Source organism: Podarcis liolepis, assembly GCF_965112155.1.
Source record: "Podarcis liolepis genome assembly, chromosome: 12".
Taxonomy (NCBI): Eukaryota; Metazoa; Chordata; class Lepidosauria; order Squamata; family Lacertidae; genus Podarcis; species Podarcis liolepis.
In genome coordinates, this window is record NC_139563.1 from 8,598,779 (window position 1) to 8,616,772 (window position 17,994).

The 17,994-nt window shown below is 47.5% G+C and overlaps 1 protein-coding gene across 5 annotated transcripts in view; it reads left to right on the forward strand.

The window, feature by feature from the left end:
* Positions 1-17,782, forward strand: part of CRHR2 (corticotropin releasing hormone receptor 2) — a 210,135-nt gene extending 192,353 nt beyond the window's left edge. For all 5 annotated transcript variants that reach the window (XM_083467114.1, XM_083467115.1, XM_083467117.1 and 2 more), the window contains 2 exons: positions 2,492-2,533; positions 15,093-17,782. In XM_083467114.1, coding sequence (XP_083323240.1) covers positions 2,492-2,533; positions 15,093-15,233 — 183 coding nt within the window. In that variant the 3' untranslated portion in view covers positions 15,234-17,782. The remainder of the gene's footprint in view (positions 1-2,491; positions 2,534-15,092) is intronic.
* The last annotated feature ends 212 nt before the right edge of the window (positions 17,783-17,994 follow it).

Here is a 17,994-nt window from a genome sequence, read left to right on the forward strand (position 1 = left end):
GCTGCCCTTAAAGTTAGTTTTTAAAAAATTTAGTTGGCCAAGAATGCAGATACTAGGATTCTGGCAAGACCCAGAATATGGCGCACTGATCTCGTACCAGTTGCACTGGTGACCAGTTTGTTTCAAGGCCCTGGAATTCAGAGAGTTTGCAAAGCTCTGGGCAGCCAGCAGTCAGAATTGAACCAGCTTGGAAACACTATTCCACTATGGAGTCCTTCATCTATCTTCCCCTACAACCTGAGATGTGGCGAGTTTTCTTAGTTGTGGAAACCAGAAATTCATACAAAATGCATCACACTTGGGGAAATGGCTTTGCCATCTTGTGTATATTAGGCAAAATTGCTTACAAATGAGTGTCCATTGGGAGAAATTAGCCAGTGTGTTGTAGTGGTTAAGAGCGGTAGTCTCGTAATCTGGGGAATCGGGTTCGTGTCTCCGCTCCTCCACATGCAGCTGCTGGGTGACCTTGGGCCAGTCACACTTCTCTGAAGTCTCTCAGCCCCACTCACCTCACAGAGTGTTTGTTGTGGGGGAGGAAGGGAAAGGAGAATGTTGGCCGCTTTGAGACTCCTTAAAGGGAGTGAAAGGCGGGATATCAAATCCAAAATCATCTTCTTCTTCTTCTTCTTCTTCTTCTTCTTCTTCTTCTTCTTCTTCTTCTTCTTCTTCAATGCTGATAGGTTTGCAAGAGGACTTTAAAAAAAAACCCACACAAAGTGATGTGTTGCATATCTTTTAGTTGTGAATGTTTATTTTAATTTATTGATGAAACTGTTATATTGTGTATTTTAATTGTGTGGGTTTTTTAAGAATTGGTTTTATACATGTAAACCACTTACTTGGCAAGTAATAATAATGATAATAATAATAATAATAGTGGTGGTGATAACAACAACAACAAATGTGGGCAACTGAACTTAAGAATGAAAAAATGGAAAAAAATTAAAGTGAATTCTATTTTGCCCAGAATGGAAAATGTAAGCACATTTGGGATACCCACTGCAGCGGAAGCTCCTGGGGAATGTCAAGGCAATCCAAAACCATTTAGATACGACGAACAAACGTTCCCTGAGAGGTTTTGCATCTTTCCAGTTGCAAGGAAATGGCCACAAAGTTAGGAAAAAAACATAATTCAGGGCACCTGATCTGCACACAGCAGGCTGCAGCTTCAGATCCTAGCATCTCCAGTTGTGTCTGATCCCGTAAGAGATTATAAGAAAGATCCCTGCTCTTTATCCTGGAGAATCACTACCTGTCAGAGTAGACCATGCCAAGGTAGATCAGACAATGGTGTTGCCTTAATAATAATAATAAAAATTTATTTATATCCCGCCTCCCCAGCCGAAGCCGGGCTCAGAGCGGCTAACAACAATAAAAGTAACACAGCATTCTAATCAATTCATTCTAAAATCAGTTCAGAATCAAATTAACGGCAACCATTGAGCTAGAGTTTTGTGAGGATTACCAGAAGAGGGGGTCAGACTGTGCCCTGGCCAAAGGCCTGGTGGAACAGCTCTGTCTTGCAGGCCCTGCGGAAAGATGTCACGTCCCACAGGGCCCTGGTCTCTTGTGACAGAGTGTTCCACCAGATCGGGGCCCCAGCCGAAAAAGCCCTGGCTCTGGTCGAGGCCAGCCTAACCTCTCTGTGGCCCGGGATCTCCAAGATGTTTTTGTTTGAAGACCATAAGGTCCTCCGTGGGACATACCAGGAGAGGCGGTCCCGTTGGTACGAGGGTCCTAGGCCGTATCGGGCTTTGAAGGTTAAAACCAGCACCTTAAACTTGATCCTGTACTCCACCAGGAGCCAGTGCAGCTGGTATAGCTTGCACTGGGTGAATGTGATCCTGCAGCGAGGACCCTGTGAGGGAGAAACCCGCTGGAGTTCCTGGGTCAGTCTCAAGGGCAGCCTCATATATCACTTATAGAAGTGGTGTCGGGCTTTATGTAGCAACCATCTGTGATATATACATGATTTCAAAGATGTAATGTCCGGTTAAAGAGATTTGTCCTCCAAACCAATTTATGAACAGCCAGCCATAGATCTAGACCAGGCAGGGCTGACCTGTGGCCCTCAAGGCAACAAGGCCCATGATCAGAAGTGTTTGTTTTATTCTGTTTTACTCTGTTTTTATTGCTCTCTCATAGCCACCTGGAGACTAGCTGGAGATGGGATACTTTCTTTTTTTAACATACGAATGGAGTTCTAGTCCAACAGCATCTGGGGGTCTCCAGGTTAGGCACCCCTAATCTGGACAATATTAAGGATCGCTAGATAACACAGCATTACTTTGAGATGTATCTCAATAAAGCAACGACTCAAGAATCAACTTGTTGGCAGAGGAATATTGGCTGAGGGACATCAGAAGTGAAAAAAGGGAGGGCTTTGTGATGTTCACCCCCTAATATTCCAGCCTTTTTTCATGCATCTTCCTATCCTCTTTTGCAATGGGAGGAAAATAACCTCATACCGATATCTTTCTGTTTCTTCTAGGGCTTTTTTGTGTCTGTGTTTTACTGCTTCTTAAATGGAGAGGTAAGTTTCATTATTCTCTGTCTGCACCATCCATTAATAAAAAGATGGTGGTATTTTATATCAAAATGGAGACGTTGTGCTTCCTAATAGAAAAAGGAACGTCCAGTCTTGGTTATGTTTGTCTTCCCAGCCACTCTATGAGGGAAGTCTCTGTCAGTAACCCGTGAGACTCTTCATCTCAGGGTTGTGGGTTTGAGCCCCAGGTTGAGCAATACATTGCAATTCTATGAAATTATTTCCAATCCACATAGGAGAGATTGAGACACCAGGCAAGTCAGTTGCTTCATAGCTTCCTGGGCTGGGTCAATTCAGGATTTTCAGCATGCTTGGCGGATCTGCAACATACATCCGATTACGGATGTTATCCTCACAGCCCCTTGATATGCACAATCTTAACTCCTCCCCCCCCCAAAAAAAAATCTGGCAAAACATTCTGAATCCATATCTACACTCCAAACCTTTGCTTTGAAATACAGTCATACCTCGGGTTACAGCCGATTTAGGTTGCGTTTTTTCGAGGTGCGGACCACTGAAACCCAGAAGTACCAGAACGGGTTACTTCTCGGTTTTGGCAGTCATGCATGTGCAGAAGCACTAAATCATGCTTTGCACATGCGCAGAAGTGCCGAATCGCAACCTGTGTGCGCGCAGACGCGGGTTGAGAAGCTACGGGTTGCGAATGTGCATCCCGCACAGATCACGTTCGCATCCCGAGCATCCACTGTATATAATATTTTTCAGTGTATAAGACAATGCTTTTTGCGTGGCAAGTCCCCGCCCCCATGTAGAATGAAGACACTGGACACGTTATTTAAGGTTAATGGGCATAAAAAGGCCACAACTTTATTGATTACAGAATTGAAAGGTATTGGCCTTAGGCATTGGCTCCTTTCGACTACCCGGCATGGAGAAGGGTTATCCACAAGCCGTGGGAGTCCTGTTGAAGTACGCCAACTAGGATCCCACGGGTGTCACCGCTCGGGGGCGTGCCAGAGGCCCTTACCTCCCTAGGTTTCGTACAAGGCAACGCCCCCCCCCAGAGTCCTCTACTGGACTACCCTTTTCCTTGGGGGAAGGTGATGGCGCTTCCTTCCCCCCATTCATTTGCATAACAATAACCCCTGCCAATGCCTAACCGCCAATACCGCGGAAGTTGTGACGTTTGCTACGAGGTAGGCGAAAAAACCAAAAGGCTAAAAGTGCGCCAAGTTGGAAAAATTCCTACCAGGCCCCATGCGGCGACCAACCGGAGTCCATAGCAAGGTCATAGCTAGCTAAGCCTAAGGGTGGGTCTGATGGGAAAACCACTCAGCTGGAAAGGGGAAAGAGGGCGGTCCCCGGGCGTGCCTGGCCTTAAGTAGGCTAGGCCACGCCTCCCCAGCCCGCCGATTGGTGGTCCGGGTCAAAGACACGCCCGGGGATTCCCTGGATCTCGCGGGGGCCAAAGGCCAGCCCCTGCGTGTGTGGGAGGGGGTAGCCCGCAATCCCCTCTCCTCCCGAGCTCGGAAATGGCTTTGCTAAAAATAATAGGCAAAATTTGGGTGTTGTCTTAGATAGTGAATGCAGAGGAGGGATGTGCAATTAATGGCAGCAGCAAGCAGGAGACTGGAAGCAGCAATTGAGTGGGTGATTGGTGGCTGCAGCAAGACCTGCTGGCGATTGGCTGTGGCTGCAGCAATTGGGCAGGCGATTGGCGGCTGCGGCAAGTGGGTGGGTGGGATGTTGGCAGCAGCGAGCGGGCAGACAATTGGTGGCTGTGGAGAGGTGTGAGATTGGCAGTTGTTGTGGCAAGAGATCGGCAGTGGCGGGGCAGGCGGGTGAGCGATTGGCGGAAGTTACCTCCCCCACCCCCACCCCAAAAAAGCTAAACAACTTAATTTCTTAATTTGGGGTTAAAAAAATAGGGGTTGTCTTATACATGGGGGCGTCTTATACACGGAAAAATGTGGTACATCTCAAAAAGTAGAGTTCAGATGCAGCAAACAAGCGTGCACACCAGGAAACTGGAGTAAATGGATATAGCAAATGCAAAATTACAGGGAGGGATTATGGTTCAGTCCCCTCCCCTTGCCATCTCCAGGTGGGACTGGGAATGCCCTCTGCCCCAAACACTGGAGAGCCTGTGGCAGCCAGTGTAGACAATACTGAGCTAGACCAGGTATTTGACTCAGAATAAGGCAACTTCCATATCAACAACCTCAGATATGCAGATGACACAACCCTGATGGCAGAAAGTGAGGAGGAATTAAAGAACATTTTAATGAGGGTGAAAGAGGAGAGCGCAGAATATGGTCTGAAGCTCAACATCAAAAAACGAAGATCATGGCCACTGGTCCCACCACCTCCTGGCAAATAGAAGGGGAAGAAATGGAGGCAGTGAGAGATTTTACTTTCGTGGGCTCCATGATCACTGCAGATAGTGACAGCAGCCACGAAATTAAAAGACGCCTGCTTCTTGGGAGAAGGGCAATGACAAACCTAGACAGCATCTTAAAAAGCAGAGACATCACCTTGCCAACAAAGGTCTGTATAGTAAAAGCCATGGTTTTCCCAGTACTGATGTATGGAAGCGAGAGCTGGACCATAAAGAAGGCTGATCGCCAAAGAATGGATGCTTTTGAATTATGGTGCTGGAGGAGACTCTTGAGAGTCCCATGGACTGCAAGAAGATGAAACCGATCCATTCTTAAGGAAATCAGCCCTGAGTGCTCACTGGAAGGACAGATCCTGAAGCTGAGGCTCCAGTACTTTGGCCACCTCATGAAAAGAGAAGACTCCCTGGAAAAGACCCTGATGTTGGGAAAGATGGAGGGCACAAGGAGAAGGGGACGACGTAGGACGAGATGGTTGGGCAGTGTTCTCGAAGCTGCCAGCATGAGTTTGACCAAACAGTGAGAGGCAGTGGAAGACAGGAGTGCCTGTCGTGCTCTGGTCCATGGGGTCACGAAGAGTCGGACACGACTAAAGGACTAAACAACAGCAAAGGCAACTTCCTACATGATCTTCTGGTGGTGGCGCACTCTCTGGGAAAACAGCTCCCCGACTCTCTGGCTGACAATGCAACAACATCTTCCACTGTTTGTACATTTGCCGAGTAAGAACTTTGCAAGAACCATTTGCTTTAACAAGAGTTTTAAAGCTGGCTTCTATACAGACATGCACACACATCTTGCTCCCATTTCCTCACTGCAGGCCGTTTAATCCCTTTGCACTCTGGGGAGAAGTTTCCCATCTTCCTTCACGGAGCCATGAATTGAGCGCTCATCCCCTCCACTCAAGCAGAGCAACACCCTAATAGTTTTCTCCCCTCTCCCTGCGCGGAGGACTTTTCAGAGCCATTAGCAACAGCACCGTTCTTCTCTTTCCATTCTGCCTTTTCTGAGTTGACCCATTCCATCCCATTAGCCAGGTATAACAGCATTTGATTGCGATAATTTCGGGACTCATTTGCTTCCCTTTCTGCCCGCGTGATTCCCTGCTCTCCACCTGCCGCCCTGTGCAAAGTAGAAAGGCCTTTTCCATGTGCCTCTTGCTTGGCGCTTGCAATTATTCTAAGGCTTCTTGAAACATACAAATAAGGAGGCAAGTCCTTCCTATGTCAACCCACCACATTTGGCGGCTTTCTCCAGCTTACCAGGCTGCCGCTTCCTCTTTGCATTGTTCAGTCCCTCAATGGCACACTTATGTGAGTCACTCCAGACACAGGAGAGAGAGAAAGAAGATGGGATAAAACAAGATAATGTTATTTTGTCGGGGTTCCGCACCAAGGGTTGGAATGCTTGTCCAGATGCCAAAGACCCACATCCCACCAGGGGGCCTGTTCTCATGCACACACACACAAACACACACTCATGAGGGCCACCTCTCACCATCCATGCTCCAGGGTCTCTTTGAGTGCTTTTGTCTAGCTGGCATGTGCTCTTGGACTGTGATAATGCTTCTTGCTTGCCTGGATAACAACAACAACAACAACAACAACAACAACAACAACAACAACAATAATAAATAATAATTTATTTATACCCTGCCCTCCTGAGCCGGGGGTGGGATGTAGCCCTGGAATTTGAAAAGGTTCCTCTACCCTGTTTTAGAATTTGCCTGGCGAGTTCCCGCCTCTCCCCGGTAGGAATAAAGACACATGACACCATTATTTTAGGTTAATGGGCTAAAATTGGCCACAACTTTATTGGTTACAGGAAAAGAGCAGTATTGGCTTAGGCATTGGTCCTATCTGACTATCTGGCTTCAGCCTGTTTGCTTGAAGACCGGGAAGGGTTAACCACCAGCAGGGGGAACCCTGGGGATGCCCATCAACTAGGGACTCCCCCGGGGTCACTGTTCGGGGGCGCACTTTAGGCCCTGACCTCCATAGGCTTTGGACGAGGCCAAGCCCCCCAGAATCCTTTACCGGACTACCCTTCAATATTTGGGGGAGGTGATGGTGCTCCCCCCCCCAACACATCTACATAGCAATACCCCTACCAATGCCTAACCGCCAAACCAAGAAGTTGTGACGATTTGCTACGAGGTAGGCAAAAAAACCAAATGGCCGGTGCCAATTTGCCAAGTGGAAAAAATTCCTACCAGGCCCCTCAATGGCGACCAACCAAGGTCCATAGCAAGGTCAGAAGGGGAACCTTGAAGGGCGGGCGCATGGGAAAACCAACGTAGCTGAGCAGCCAAAGAGGGAGATCCCAGGCTGCGCTTGCCTTAAATGAGGCAAGCCACACACCCCGAGCCAGCCGACTGGCTGGCTCAGGGGATGACATGGCCCCAGGATTTCCCCTGATCGCGCGGGGCCTGGGAGCCAGCCTCCGCGCACGTGTTGGGGGCATGAAGCCTGCAACACCACCTCCTCCTGATGTCGGAAGTGGTTTTTACAACAAAATGCTGTTGTGCTGAAGAGCGGTAGGATGAATTTTTGAAATATAATGAAATCACAGCAGTTAGGGGGGGTGTTCGAGGAAAAGAGGTGAGTGTTTGGTTTAAGCCTTCCCTTCCCCTTCCGTCCTTTCCTGATGCAAACCACCCCTTCTCCATGGCAATGGCAAGGAGAAGGGGCTGCCAGGGCACAGTTACCTGGGGATAGGGAATGGGGAGAGGCCAGCGGTGGATGTGAAAGCCCCGTGGGACAGAGGTTTAGCCTTTGCATCCAAAGGACCTTTGCTTTGTGAAGTCGCCCTCCTCCTCGGCATCTGTGCTCCATCACTCTGCCTTCTGCAGGGCTCTCCAGGGTGCTTTGCAACACCACCTGCCTTCTCCCAATATAGTTTTATGCCATTCCCAGAATCTCTGCTGCACTTTCAGTGTCAGTGCCATCACGGGCAAATTGCACTTCTTTTCCATTCCCCAGGCGCACTTCAAAAAGTTTGCCAGAGGCTGCGGAGAGAGAGAGAGAGAGAACAGGCTGAAGGAGAAAATTGCTTGCATCTTTCTTTTCCGTTTTCCTTTCTCCTTCTGTGATGGAACTCTTATTTGGGGACTTCCCTGGCTTTTTTCTGGCCCACATAGGACCAGTCTGGACAGTTGGCCTTGATGAAGAGTTGACGTTTTCATCCCCCAAAAGTTTTTGATTAGAGTTTCTACGGAAATGAGGCTGCAGTTTAATGTTGTATTTTAATTTTGTTTTTAAGTTGTATTTTAATCAATTGTTTTTATACCTGGAGTTAGCCGCCCTGAGCCTGCTCTTGGCTGGGGAGGGCTGGGTATAAATTATTATTATTATTTTCAGGTATCGGAGCTGGAATCCCTCATGTAAGTTTTTTCCAGTGAAAAATAAGAAACCACCATGCTAAATGCAAGATGAGATATAGTCAAGATGAGATGTAGTTTGAAGCAGTGTGCTGGAAGCAAGGAGACCTGAGTTCAATTTCCCCATGCAGGGATGCAGACAGTCCCTTGGTGCTGTGGCCCATATAGCTCTGGGCCTCAGCTCCCTATCTGTGAAATGGGGACATGTGCTGGTTTTCACCCTTTGCCTTGCAAACTTTAGGTTTAATTTCCTTAGGACGGGGATCTTTCTTCTGTGCCCTTGAGGTAAAAAACAACAACAATGTACGCTGATGAGGATATTCAGAATATTATCCTTACCATTATTATTGACACACTGCACAGAGTTGTTAGGAGAAGGAGTGTGTCTGGCCTTGTACAACAGAAATAGTCGTAATGTTTGTGGGTTCCTGTTTGGAGTCAGCCGGATGACCTATAACTTTAATAATAATAATAATAATAATAATAATAATAATAATAATAATAATAATAATTAATTATTATTATTATTATTTATTTATATCCCGCCCTCCCCAGCTGAAGCCAGGCTCAGAGCAGCTAACAACAGTCAAAATAACACAGTTTACATAAAATCACAATCAATTAATTGAAATACATTCTAAAATCAATTCATTCTAAAATCAATTCAGAGTCAAATTAATGGCTAGAGTTCTATGAGAATTACAGAAGGAGAGAGGGGGTCAGACTGTGCCTTGGCCAAAGGCCTGGTGGAACAGCTCTGTCTTGCAGGCCCTGCAGAAAGATTTCAAGTCCCATAGGGCCCTGGTCTCTTGTGACAGAGCATTCCACCAAGTCGGGGCCACAGCCCAAAAAGCCCTGACTCTGGTCGAGGCCAGCCTAACCTCTCTGTGGCCTGGGATCTCAAAGTCGTTTTACTATTTTGGAAAGGCCTTTCTAAGCCAAAATAGCTTCCCTCTGAGGAAACAGAGCTTCGAACACCCTTCCATCAGTACAGTGGTACCTCTGGTTATAGACGCATCAGGTTACATACGCTTCAGGTTACAGACTCCGCTAACCCAGAAATAGTACCTCGGCTTAAGAACTTTGCTTCAGGATGAGAACAGAAATCGCATTGGCAGCAGCGGGAGGCCCCATTAGCTAAAGTGGTGCTTCAGGTCAAGAACAGTTTCAGGTTAAGAATGGACCTCAGGAACGAATTAAGTACTTAACCCGAGGTACCACTGTACTTAGGCTTGCTTGCATGGAGCTCCCAGGCCCAGAATGAGCTGGCTGTGGTCTTGAACACTCAGGTCCCATACCCTGGACTCTTCAAAAGCAAACCCTGCAGACTTCAGCCTGGAACAGGAGGTGGTCCTGTTGTCGCCAGTTTTAACTTCCTTTTCCCATATCAATTTAATGGATGGGCAAACTAACATGGTGCCCTAAAGATGTTCCTGGACCACAACACCCCTCATCCCTGTTCACCGGCCATGCTGTCGGCGTCCGATAGGAGTTTAAATCCAACATCTGGCAGGCTCCATATTGGCTGCCTCTGACCAAGAGGCTCAAAACGCATTCTAAGTGAAGTCTCTCATCACAAGGCATTGGGCATCCTCTTGCTTTCTCTCACCAGTCCCCACCAGGCAGCCTTAAAAAGGTAAAGGGACCCCTGACCATCAGGTCCAGTCGTGGCCGACTCTGGGGTTGCGGCGCTCATCTTGCTTTACTGGCTGAGGGAGCCGGCGTACAGCTTCTGTTTTTTTTTTATTATTATAAATGTTTATTGGATTTTCACAAATTATAAGAACACACACAATACACAAAACAAACATACGCACACAAAAAACAAACATGTATAATTTTGAATCCTTCTTTTCTTAAAACTTACTTCCCCGACTTCCCCGTACCTCCCCTTTCTGTATCCCAATTCCCAAATTTGTTTCAGCAAATCCTCCCCTGGCGTACAGCTTCTGTGTCATGTGGCCAGCAGAGCAGCGCACGGAAACACCATTTACCTTCCTGCCGGAGCAGTACCTATTTATCTACTTGCACTTTGATGTGCTTTTGCCAGACTGTTTATTTTGGCACACCACTCCAATATATTTGCCAAACTCCAGCAAGTATAAGGTGGCTTCCTATACTCCTGTGCCGTTTTAAGCACCGCGTGTATACTTTTTAAAATTTCCCTTCCCTTTCGCCAGGCGAAAACGTTTCTCTATAACCAGGTTTTGGGCTGATTAACATTTTATGTGCTTGTGGGAAGAGGGTTCATTTTTGTATTGTTATGTAATCTGCCTTTAGTGTCCGCTGCTTCTAACTCTCTTTTTTTGTAAGCTGCCTTGTAAGCATCTAATCGAAAGGCAGACTAAACTTTAAAATAAACAAAAGCCCTTTCTTTACAAATTAGAAAGGAGAGATTATACAATTGCCTTTGCAAAGGCAGTGCCTTCCAGATGTTTTGTGCTGCAAATCCCACCAGCACGAACCAGCAAAACTGAACTGATGGGAGATGGCAACGGAAACATCTGCAGGGCACTCACCTGTTGAAGGCCAACCTAGACAGACAGCTGGAGGGTAGATTTATCTCCTCCCATCGCATCTGGGAAATGGGGCAGTTATTTTCCATGCCAAGGGAATACATCGTATTCATCTGACTGGAAAAACAATCTTGCAGATCAACTACTTCGCCAGCAGATTCAATTGTTTCCTCCTAGCATGAATTAAGAGCGACAGCCACTTTCCAGCCGTGGAGAAAGAGGAGTCCTGCCATTTCTCCTCCAATCCATTTGAAGCAAGCTGGCTTTTTTATTTATAACAGCGGTGTTTATAGATAAGCATCTATGTGGTGTCCATAATTGATGTATTTTCTCTTGAGGAAGCAGGGGGCAAATCCCTTGGTGATTCAAAACACTAGAAGGGGGGAATCATTCAGCAATACCTGCCATCCCATCATTACTGAGGCTTAGTTGTAACCAACAGCTCCGCAGGGCAGAAAGCACATCCATTCATTCCTTGTCCTCTAACTAATCTCCCCTACCAGCTGGAAACCACACAAAAATGGGCTTTTCTGTCCTTTTCTGTTGTTTAAGGTTATCTCTCTGCCTTGGCTGCTAACCATCCTTGCCCCTCTGCCTTCAAGCTGCCAGGGAAGATTAGACTAGATGAGAGAGATAATGGAGAGGAATATCAGGAAGAAGAAGCAGTTTCTTCTTCTCTCCATTGTGACTTCACACCCGCTTTGCCTCCCTCTCTCCTCTCTGTCAGGAAGGAGCTCTGAAAAGCAAACCACAGGCTCTTTTTAGCAGGTGCTAAACATGGCCTGCAGCTCACATTTCAGGTCACGGAAGAGTCAGGCTCTATATCTGATCAAATCCAAGAGGTTTTGAAGCTTGGAACTCTCGCCTCAGAGGTGTCATCACAGCTTCCAGTCCGTTGCAAAAGATAAAATAATAATGGTCGTTTATTTTGGTTGGCAAATGACTATGCCAGCTTCTTCTCAGCTAAAAGTATCCAAAGCCACTTGCACTCAAATAGAAATACAGCAATCCAATTGTGTGTGTGTGTATGTGTGTGCAGGGATTTTTAGAAGCTGGATTTTATGCTTATTTCTGTTCTGCTGGAGGACTGGATATTGTTAACATGTTAATCGGAGTTGCACAGCTAAGGCTTGAGCAGCGAGGTGGTGACTGTTTAAACCTGTTCTTAAAGGTAAAGGGACCCCTGACCGTTAGGTCCAGTCATGGACAACTCTGGGGTTGTGGCGCTCATCTCGCTTTATTGGCCGAGGGAGCCGGCGTACAGCTTCCGGGTCATGTGGCCAGCATGACTAAGCCGCTTCTGGCGAACGAGAGCAGCGCACGGAAACGCCATTTACCTTCCCGTCGGAGCAGGACCTATTTATCTACTTGCACTTTGACGTGCTTTCAAACTGCTTGGTTGGCAGGAGCAGGGACCGAGCAACGGGAGCTCACCCTGTCACGGGGATTCGAACCACTGACCTTCTGATCGGCAAGTCCTAGGCTCTGTGGTTTAACCCACAGCGCCACCAATGTCCCTCAACCCTGTTCTTATGTGCTGCCAAAGTTTTCTGTTGCCATTTGAGGGTGGGGTGCTGCTGTTTTGTGTATGCTGTGTCTGCAAATTGCAGGTGTTTTGAATGAATCTGTTAAACAGAACAGCAATGTGTTTATGTTTCTAAATGTGTTCCGAGTTGCCTGGGGACATTTGGGCAAGAAGCAACTAACCAGTCTAACTCCCACCATCCCTGACCGCTGGTGCTGCTAGCTAGGGATCATGGGAGCTGTAGTCCAAAGACAGCTAGAGACCCAAGTTTGGGATTAGACAATAGACACACTGTACATAAGGCAGTGTGGAATGCGGTTCTCTCTTTTTTAAAAAATAATATTTTATTAAGTTTTATCCATAAAAAGTTTAGAAAAATACAAAAAACGAAAAGATACAAAATTACAAAATACAGAAATACAGACATTAAACACAAAAAAGAAAAGAAAAAAACACATATAAAAGACAAAAATTCCTTCTTTCTTAATTTCTCCTCTTTGATTAACTTATTTTCCTGACTCCCTCACGTCTCCCATTTTTGTATCCCTTTTAAAAGTTACTTCAGCAAATTCATGTCCTGTTAGTCTATCTATTTATTAATCCAATCTTGCATTTTACCTTGTTGCTAAAACCCCTGGAATTTCATTTCAATGTCCTCAACATTCAAAAATTTTGGAATGCGGTTCTCATCTTTGGGAAATATCGATTCCACAGAGAAGGTACCACCTCACCCAAAGTGGCTGATTTCATTTGTAGTCCCGATATGCCAGCTCTGAGAAACCTGAACTTGCAATCAGCTATTCATTCAACTGTAGAAAGACACTGTGTGAGGAGTCAGCCATAAAGGGCTGTGAGTGAGTGAATGTGCAGCATTGATAGCCTGGAAAATCTCTCTCTAAGCAGCAGGTTTTGCAACAGCAAGATTGTCTTAGGAGCACCAAAGCAACAATCTGCCTCATTGTACGCGTGGCTTTTATTACGAATTCAGCAGCCTGGGAGCTTGCATGTCATAATAGCCCGTTATGAATCACGATTTAACTGATGAGCTACCCACCTGCCCGCACAGCGCTGTTGAGAGAAGCTTTTCAGGCCTCGCTCAGGAAGGAGACATGCGGTTACGAAAGCATCCGCCAGAAATCAGAACCACCAGATTTGTAGGACCAGGAGGGCATCGCTACTCAGCAAGGCGTGTGCTAAGGGGCAGGGAAGCTTTTTAGTTCTGAGGCCCATGTTTGCTCACATGCAGTCTTCTGGAGGTGACATGCCGGAGGCAAAAAAAAAAAGGTGGATTAGCAAGTCTGCCTTTGGTCCACATGGACAGAGCACTCCCCAAGGTCTTTCCTAGCCCTACCTAGAAGCGGTATTGGGGATGAAACCTGGGAACCTCCTGCATGCAAGGCAAATGCTGTCCCACTGAGCCTCCCCTCTCCTGACCAAATCCTAGTCTCACAACCAAGATTCACGGGGCTATGAGAGGATGTCCCTCTGCTCAGTTGACCTCCAGGTTAGCTCCTCCCCAAAGCAAAGAAATCACCTCTAACACACAGTCTCGTACAATTGCACAGTTGGTAAAGGTAAAGGGACCCCTGACCATTAGGTCCAGTCGTGGCCAACTCTGGGGTTGTGGGCTCATCTCGCTTTATTGGCCGAGGGAGCCGGTGTACAGCTTCCGGGTCATGTGGCCAGCATGACTAAGCCGCTTCTGGCGAACCAGAGCAGGGCACAGAAACGCTGTTTACCTTCCCACTGGAGTGGTACCTATTTATCTACTTGCACGTTGATGTGCTTTCGAACTGCTAGGTTGGCAGGAGCAGAGACCAAGCAACGGGAGCTCACCCCGTCGCGGGGATTCGAACCGCCAATCTTCTGATCGGCAAGTCCTAGGCTCTGTGGTTTAACCCACAGCGCCACCCGCGTCCCACCGCACAGTTGGTAGGGACCCCCAGATTCACCTGGTTTAGCCCCCTGCAATGCGGGAATCTCAACTAAAGCATTCATGACAGATGGACACCCAATGTCTGCTTAAAAACCTCCAAGGAAGGAGAATCTATTGCCTCCTGACTGTGGCACTGCGTCCTTTATTGGTGTTGGGGGGGCAGGATCAGTCAGGACCAGGGGCTGGGTGTGGAGGCTTGGGGCCTCTCTCTCACCACCAGGCAGGCTTGGGGCATGGAGAGTTCACAGGGCCACACTGCACGGCCTGCCTGCCTACCCATCCATGCTTGAGGGAGCCCAGTCGGCCATCGCGGCCATGTGCCTGGGGCTACGGCCACCCTGTCCCTCTGCACGCAACGCCCCTGTCTCCTGAGGGAGCCCATTCAACTGTCCAACAGCTCTTACTGTCAGAAAGTTCTTCCTGATATTTAGTACTACCCTCCGGAGCAGGAAAATACAAGCTTGCTCCCTCTTCCGTGTGACAGCCCTTGAGATATTTGAAGGTGCTTATCGTATCTGCTCTCAGACTCCTCTTCCTTGGGCTAAACATACCCAGCTCTTTCAACCATTCCTCATCAGGCTTGGTTTCCAGACCCTTGATCACCTTGGTTGCCCTCCTCTGCACATGTTCCAGCTTGGCTGCCCAGAACGGGACACAGGGCTGCCGGTGGGGTCCGACAAAGGCAGAACTGATTGGAATTACCACTTCCCTTGACTGTTGATGCAGCCTAGAATTGCATTAGCTTTTCTTGCTGCTGCATCACACCGTTGACTCACTGCTGATTTTCACCCTCTTTCTTTCTCTTCTTTCTCTCTCTCTCCTTCCCACTAGGTACGTTCTGCAGCCCGGAAGAGATGGCACCGCTGGCAAGACCACCACTCCCTTCGAGTCCGTGTGGCTCGAGCCATGTCCATCCCAACCTCTCCGACAAGGATTAGTTTTCACAGTATAAAACAGACGGCAGCCGTGTGACAAGCCCCAGCCAACCAGCAGCTGACTATGGAGTTTTGTTCTCTTTCCTCCTTCTCCTCATCCTCATTCCCACAGCAGAAAAATACTCTTTCTCCCTGTGTTCTTTTTTCTCTTTTTAACCCCTTGGTTGTCACAATTCCTCCTCGTCCATGTGGTAGAGTAATAAAATTATATATTTGGAAGGGGCCCTGAGGGTCATCTAGTCCAACCCCCCTGCAATGCAGGAATCGCAGCTAAAGCATCCATGACAGATGGCCACCCAACCTCTGCTTAAAAAGGAAGGAGAGTCCACAACCTTCGGAGGGAGTGCCACAGCCCTTACTGTGTTCTCCATTTATTGCTTTCCCACACTCTCCCCTCCAGAAATACCCTATGCTTTGAAAACCCAAATAGGAGAACTGCAACCATAATAATAATTTATTATTTATACCCCGCCCATCAGGCTGGGTTTCCCCAGCCACTCTGTGCGGCTTCCAACAAAATATTAAAATGCAATAGTCCATCAAACATTAAAAGCTTCCCTAAACAGGGCTGCCTTCAGATGTCTTCTAAAAGTCTGGTAGTTGCTTTTCTCTTTGACATCTGGTGGGAGGGCGTTCCACAGGGCAGGTGCCACCACCAAGAAGGCCCTCTGCCTGGTTCCCTGTAACTTGGCTTCTCGCAGGGAGGGAACCGCCAGAAGGTCCTCAGAGCTGGACCTCAGTGTCCGGGCAGAACGATGGGGGTGGAGACACTCCTTCAGGTATACTGGGCCAAGGCCGTCATGGGGAATCTCTGGACGGGCCCATACAACCCCACTGTAACAGGGAACCTACCCTCATTTCAGGGAGACCCTGAACTTCTGTTTGCTGGGGATCCTGCTAAATGAAGGGATCATATGCGAGAGACCATTGCCTTTCGAAAACTAACAAGCCAATCCTATGCAAGTTTACTCAGCTTTAAATCCCGAGTGAGTGTGCACAGGTCTGCCACCTTATTTATTTTATTTATAAAGCAAAAGTGACTGCAGGAATCGTGGTTAGGAACATGGGAAGCTGCCTGGCATCAGTGCAGACCAATGGTCCATCTAGGACAGTATTGTGTACAATGACCGGCCACGGCTGTCCAGGGTTTTGGATTGGGGCCTCTCCTAGCCCTGCCTTGATGCAAGGACCTCCTAAAGGTTGATGCAAGCCTATCTGCTCCCAGCGAGCTCTGGGCCTAGAGCCAAAGAAATCTAAAGTTGGAAGAGACCCCAACGGTCATCTAAACCAACCACCTGCCGTGCTGGAATCACAGCTAAGGAATCCCTGCCAGGTGGTCCTTTCCCTACTATTGAGCAGTCTTGAAATCCTAGTCTTGAAGCTCTGTGCCAATTTTATTTTATTTTAAGAATGCTGCGTTTTAGGAACAGCCCTCAACCTCTAACGTTGTTTAAAATGACGCACACAAACACGACCTCACAATTCTGGGTGGTTTCAAGTTGTAAGATCTGTGCTACTGGTCAGTAATGGCACCTTGGGTCCACCTCTAAACGACTGCAGCTTTGACAAGGCCACATTCCACCCATCATTCCACCCATCTGGGGCCAAGCTACCAGAAGGAAAGTCACATTACCACAGCTACACAATACTGCGGATGGAGGGCTGGGATATTGCATCACCCACCCAAAAGGAGCCTCATCTAAAAGGCAGGGATCCAGAACACACACACACCCTATTACCATCATCTGTGCAATTGTCCTGCAGAAATAACCCATCTGGAAATGTCTCATCCTTCTTGGTAGCCTTACCCCTGCATCCCCTTGCCACCTGTGTGGGTTGCAAACCACAGCCCGCAGAAGGTTCTAGCCCTCAAGAATTTCATGTTTCTCCATTGGCCTTTCATGTCCCTGTTTTCGTCATTTGTGGAGCACCGGTAACCTGAACGCAACAGCAGCAAAATATCTAGCCGCCTTGTGATCTTACTCTCCTAGAGGCCTGGAGGTGAAGCTCACTTAGCTTGGTGATTTACAAGCCTGTTTCAATGTCCAAGACAACACTCCCCCCCCACACACACACCTACCCAAAAAAGGTGGAAATGTGAGGAATGGAGGGTTAGAAACTGCACACGGACCTTCTCCGCTGTTTTCAAGGTATTGGGAGCAGAATTTGCCTTCCGTGCTACATACTGGTGCTGCTGGCAGACGAAGCTTTTAAATGGACCATCTCTGTAGTATTTCTCTCTCTCTCTCTCAGATTGTCTTTTTGTTCACCTCTCCTTCACCACTGAGCTTTGAAAGAGTGCTGACCAGCTTCTTCAGCGGCCTTTGCTTTTCCCTGGAAAGAGGACAACCGAAAGATTTCTCAACTTCTTTTGATGGAGGCTCAGAAATGAGCTGTTGTTGTTTTTCTAAAGGGAAACACGATACAAAGATGATGGTGACACTGCAGCTGTGAGGCTTGCATTGCATCAAGAGTGTCTTGTCTGCATTGGGGAATGCAGTAGACAATCCTCGGGGGCTTTTTATGTCACACTGATGATATGGTGTAAATATTTTCAATAATAAACACTTCTTCTGTTTTGGGTTTCTATGGATTTGGAGAGTTTTGTTCTTGCCGTTGTTTAACCGGAAAGAAGACGGGAATAGCATTGGTTTATTGGCCGGAACACGATTTGGGTTGTGTGGCAAGATCCGAAACACACACACACACACGCACACCCTTGGTTGAATAAAGACACATGACCTTAAATATTTAAGGTTAATGGGCTAAAAAAGGCCACAGCTTTATTGGTTACAGGT